The sequence below is a fragment of the Haliotis rufescens genome, unplaced genomic scaffold, assembly GCF_023055435.1.
Source record: "Haliotis rufescens isolate VD_foot unplaced genomic scaffold, xgHalRufe1.0.p SCAF_8, whole genome shotgun sequence".
NCBI lineage: Eukaryota > Metazoa > Mollusca > Gastropoda > Lepetellida > Haliotidae > Haliotis > Haliotis rufescens.
The window spans coordinates 16,797,011-16,803,119 of record NW_025964372.1 but is presented as its reverse complement, the minus strand read 5'-3'; the positions used below and the strand labels follow the sequence as shown (position 1 = coordinate 16,803,119).

Sequence of the window (6,109 nt, the reverse complement as noted above, 5' to 3'; positions counted from 1 at the left end):
CCAGGTTTGGCAGCACCATACCCGTGCTTGTGGGTGGCACCAAAGCGGATACCGCTCCGTGGTCTAGTGGATAGAGAGTGTGTCGGAGAGCCGAAGGTCGGTGATTTCTTTTCCTGCCGGTCATACTGAAAGCCATTAAAAAATGGTACGTGTTACCCTGTCTGGCATTTGGCATAATAGGGGATGAAACGAGGACTGGTCGGCTCGGAATCCGTATTATGTGGGGTATTTTTTGTTAAAAATACACTGTAAAAGTGGCCTTAGTCCGGACCAGTGTAAAAACAGACTGACAGACAGAGACAGACACACACACACAAAATTGTGTACCCTGGCTGCTATTTTCACCAAATATCTAAAGGTCTGCGGTCGACATCTTACTGAGTGAGTGAGTGAGTGAGTATTGTTTTACGCCGCTTTTAGCAATATTCCAGCAATATCACGGCGGTGGACACCAGAAATGGGCTTCACACATTGTGCCCATGTCGGGAATCGAACCCGGGTCTTCGGCGTGATGAGCAAACGCTTTAACCACTAGGCTACCCGACCGCCCCACATCTTCCTGAGAACCAGAAAGTAGTCGTGGATTTCACCAAAGACTTACTGTCTTCTACCATTAGCTTTCCTCCCTCATTAAATTTAAACGGACAAATAAGTCTCTATAACCATGGTTTTACTCATGTATTTCCGTTTGGGGGATCCCATTTCGTGTTGTAATTGTTTGGTCGAAAATAGTGACTAAATGGATCGACTGGTCAGGCTCGGTAATGGGGTTGAGTGTGTGTCATCGTACACTGACGTCGTGGATGGGTGCTCACAATATCAGTCACTGGATTATCTGGTCCAGACTCTGGTCCAGATTATTTGCAGGACGTCGTCATATAGCTGGAATATTGATGAGTGACGTTAATCAACAAACAAACAAACATTGGGAATCTCGGGAATAGACCGCCTCCGTGGTCTAGTGGTAGAGCGTCCGCCCGGAGAGCGGAAGGTCCGGGGTTCGATCCCCGGCCGCGTCATAACAAAAGACGCTCGGCATTAAGGGGCTAAAACAAGGACTGGTCGGCTCGGAGTCAGTATACTGTGTCTGAGAGGGGTATTCATGTTAAACTGCGGCATGGTATCTCAGTGGGCTAGCACTACAAATCGGCATCAGTCCGGACTAGTACAAGCAGCCACACACACACGTGACGTTAAACCCAATTTCACCTCACCTTCACCTCTGGAAGAATAGACCGATACCGCATGCATAGCATGAGTTGCCCCCAGAACAGGTATCGGGTGGTCAAGATGGCTTCCCAGTGACTTTATGGCATGCTATGAAGTACAAGCTAACACGGATGTTTTATGATTTATTCACATGGATGTTCTGAACATTCACTGCACTTGGAAACAAATAGAAACGAAACGAAAAACAAGTAGCACCCGAATTCGAGATCATCACGAAAATACGCAAAAATGAATGTATTGACGTTATCACGGCATGAGAACCCACAGGTTAAACTGTTTTGAACCAGGATTGCCAACTTGCCGCATCCAAACGACATGTTCATGTATCCGACTAGATATACTACTCAAAAGAAGTTAAGGACCACCCGATACTTTCATATTACTATCGTTAATCTATCATGGCATTTTTTCACATTATTGTAGTTAATCCGTCATGACATGACATATTAACTGTAGTAATATGAAGGAATCGGGTGGACATTAACCTCTTTTGAGTAGGTTATACACAAAAGTACCTTAATAGGAATTAAAGAGAAAACAAACGAAGACAAGACTTATGTTGAAGACCTTAGGGAATTTGACATTCTGTGATTTTATCGAAAAAAAGAGAAATTGTCCCAGAAAATGCTTATAAAATATAATAATGCTGAAGACTGTTGCAAATAAAGAAGAAATTGCCTGCCACAAAAAATACATAGTTGCAAGATTTAAAAATACACCAAAACTATTTAGGCTCAGTTTTAAGTATAAAAGATCTCTGGGTAATATCCCACCCCATCCTACCCCAGAATATCCAATGGTCCTTTATGACCAACAACTACCTATTCACGGGCTCTGTTGTTGACGCTACTCTTGTAACTTGCCTATGTCTGTGCATCTTCCCGAGGCAAGAGAGTTAACTGACTTTAAAAGTCCAGTTTCCACCCTTGCCGAACTAGGCTGGAATTCCTGGGCTCGATCGTAGCGCCACCAGTGGCTATTACGAGTAATGTCCTTTCTATGCCTCTCCTATTGACCAATCAGATTCAACCTCTCGTATCACTAGCATTTGCTTCAAACAAAACGGTGGCGCCCAGTCAAGACGATCTGATCGATAATCAAGATCTATATTGTGATGAAACGAGTCTTAAATCGCGAAGTGTATCAAATCACGTGAGCACCTTGATTAAAAACATGAAAAGATATAGAAAATATTTTGTTGACAACGAGTTAGCGGTGCACATGCTTTGCAAATCCTGCAGTCGACCGAACTATGCATGACAGTTTACGAACCGGATTTCGATTTCGGTGCGCGATTTTGATTGGTCTATGCATAGACTCGTTAGTCCAGCCAAAATGTAACTCCATAATACCAGCCCAGTTCGGCAAGGGTGGAAACTGGACTTTTACAATCAGTTAACTCACTTGCCTCGGGAAGATGATGTCTATGTGTGTCAGTGCATCTTGTGATAGCATTTGTGACACTACGTTTGCTTGGCGAAGCGGTCCCCAGTGTAATAGAAAGGTGGGGTTGTGGTTGCGTGAGCTACATACAATGACCTGACATGCATGATTTCACCATCAAATGTTCACTTTACAGCAGTCGTCTACTGTCAGTCTTATGTTTCCTTTTCTTTGTTGTTTAACGCCGCAATCAGCAATATTCAAGCTATATGACAGCGGTCTGTAAACAATCGAGTCTGGACCAGACAATCCAGTGATTGACATCATGAGCATCGAACTGGGATACGATGACATGCATTAACCAAGTCGGCGAGCCTGACCACCCGATCCCGTTAGTCGTCTCTAACTACAAGCATACTCGACATTTATAGATCAATGTTATATGAAAACGTACGAAACGACACTTATCAACAAGTTATTTACAATAACAGATCAACAGATAAACAACACCACCATTATCAATATCACAGATCTTGATGACAATTTGCGTTTGCGTAAAAGATTTAAAATGACTTATGGACAGAAGATGTTATTTCAAACAATCATAAACGTTTACTGAATATGTACATTTTGTAAAATCATTGATATTTTTCATCCGCTTCCACCAACTTGGACGAACCGCCTGCTGTAACGCATATACATGCAATATACCGCTCAAAACAAGTTAAACACCCACAATGAACAGTATTCCCGTTATATAACCGCGTGACAGGTTGGTGGGGGAGTAAAACCAGAAGCGATGCAAGTCTCAGACGTTTACAATTTTGGTGAAATCCACCAGAACGGGTTCGGTTCTGACAAACCAAGAAACAAGCATGGAGAACCGGAATTCGAACCCACGATCATGGGTTTCTGGCGTTCCAAGGGACGCAACTCTGCACGTCGAATTACGGCGCTTTAGACGACTGGGCCACCCGTGCCCCTACTATATTATTTTGACGCTGTTCTTTCAAAAATCGGGGCGGTTGGGTAGCCTAGTGGTTAAAGCGTTGCTTCGTGACACCTAAGGTCCGGGTTCGATTCAGATGATGCCGGCTTACAGCAAGCGCCAGAAACATTTGTTTTTAAGTACGGATAACTGTAATTACATTTTCTCTCTTGAGATGATGAAACGTAAGGCACCTTTGTGATGGGAGCATGTTTCCGATACATGTTCCCTGTATGGGCTTGTAGTTACTACAGGTACATGAACAGGAGAAAACACTGGTTCCTAGAGCATAGGCACTGTCATGTGACTACACGGCGACTCGCGGCGGAGTCGTCTTTATTTCCTTCGTCTCCTTCTCAGCCTTCCTCTCCAGCAGGTACTTCTCTATCTTCTCCATGGCTTCCTCGGCGTTTGACACTTCCTCCACACCCGCGCGCACGTTGCTTGGGATGGCGACCACGCCCTCCCTCTTCAGACGCGCCTCTATCACCAGCTTCAGACAAGTACGGAAATCCGTCTGGGTCAAAATACGGTCATCTAGGATGAAAAATATATATTTTCAATTTAATTCCTAAACATCCCTTGTCATCACCTATTGTTTATTTGTAGTACTGGTTGGTCAACAGGGTCGTTGTGGTATTACAAAGCTATGGCGGTATGCAGTTATCATGTATCTTAATCAGCTTCAGTTTCAATCCATAGTAAGTTATAATTTAAGATCCTGTGTTGAACCCAGAAAAAAATGTTTACCTTTTTACAGCTAATGTTATAATTTACATTATTATCATTTGAAGCAAGTTTGTTACATACATTTGTATTTACATAGTTTATTCAAAGAACGTATTGATAAGAGATGCAAGAACTAACACAAATCACACAACAGTTGGGGTGAATGACATTAAACAGCAACGTCTCTAAGTAGAACGGTAATACTTTAGAACACCAATCTGTATACCGGGAATACATTGCCACACGTGTTGTTGAAAGGTAAGTGTCGTGAGACGGACCACGCAAATTCACAATCAGCCACATTAAACAGCTACCCCCCCCCCCCCCCCCCCCCCCCCCTCCACATACACACACAGTACAAAACTATATATGTGTTGTGAAAAACTCTATAAAACTCTAATCCTTACATTTCACATTTGATTCAGATCCTTGACAATGAATTCCCGGTGAGATTGCACAATGCACAGGGAGATTAAACTGCCGGACAAAATAGGTATACATTTATCCAAAAGTTTCTAGGTTGAAAACAGGTGACGAAACACTACAAACGTAAGGCTTAAACCACAATTATGATAGCCATACCAAATACAGCACCATCGAGTAACCATTTCTTGTTGGTTTCGTTTCAAGACACCATCAAACATGGGTGATTACTCCCCCCCCCCCCCCCCCCGGCAGTTTAAATGACAGTCTCCCTGCTGTTGGCGAGACAGAGCGACACACTACATACCAAGGAGTGACCAAGCCTCCGTCTCCTGCACCACGGGGCGGATCCAGCGAGACTTCCTAGCCTCCACGTCTGAAGCCTTTGGCGGATACAAGCTCCATATCACCTCCAGGGCCTCGTCCCGGTCAAGAGGTCTGCATGCATCTCGCACGGGCTGCACGTGCCTGTCGGACGGGGATTGGTCACTCCCTGGATCAAAGGACATGCGCTTTGAGAAGGAGGGCTGGATACAGGAAACAGACGAGGATCGAGGGAAAGGTTCCTTGACTTTCAGGGAAGGAAAATACTATACCTTAAGGTCTTCAGAAATGAAAGTGTGAAGCCCATGTCTGGTGTCCCCCGCCGTGATATTACTGGAATATTGCTAAATGCGGCGTAAAACCATACTCACTCATTCACTCAATAGAAACGAAGGAGTTGCCAGGCGACTGAACCGGTTCCCTCTGTCAGTTGCTTATAGACAGTCACCTAGTTTATTGCACAGACACCAGGCACGGAGATGGGAAACAGACTTGTGATCAGGTTTTATTGAGCATTAGTAAATTCAACAACAATCCTGGCCCACCTCAGCGACTGCTGTGATACTAACGATCTAAGAGTGCAGGGAGTTTGTCTACTAGTAAAACATATCAAGTGCTGTCGTGGGCAGCTCTGAACAGGAGACAACAGCAGCAGGTGAAGCTTTCAAGAATGCTTTTGTACTAGAATTAGAGTTATCTGTCCTTGGTGTGCACATGGACGTGGTGGGCTTGATCCTTCTAGAAAATCCTGGGGAGACAGTTTCTAAAATACTGGCTGTAAAAGTTCGAGAATCGGGCGTTTCGACTTGTTTCTAATCTACTTGCCAAGTGCAGTTTGTTTACCTATTTGGAAACCCAAGCTCCTGTCAGGTTCCAACACTTTTAAATTCTAGGGCCTTTTACTTATTACTTCTGCCACTAATTTGACACATTGTATTGCATTTTATTGGTATTGTAAATCCTAAGACTGTATGTGTAAATATTATTTGTAGATCATTTATTGATCGTTAGTGGTAATTTACTGGTTTCGCA

General features: G+C 43.8%; 1 protein-coding gene across 1 annotated transcript; it reads right to left on the bottom strand.

Moving 5' to 3' along the window:
* Window positions 1–2,540: 2,540 nt before the first annotated feature.
* Window positions 2,541–5,809, bottom strand: LOC125377066. The gene is made up of 2 exons (XM_048389880.1): window positions 5,061–5,809; window positions 2,541–4,138 (listed from the first exon to the last, which is right to left on the bottom strand). The coding sequence occupies exons 1-2, from the start codon at window positions 5,260–5,262 to the stop codon at window positions 3,909–3,911; spliced, it is 432 nt and encodes a 143-aa protein (XP_048245837.1). The 5' UTR covers window positions 5,263–5,809; the 3' UTR covers window positions 2,541–3,908.
* Between the last annotated feature and the right edge of the window lie 300 nt (window positions 5,810–6,109).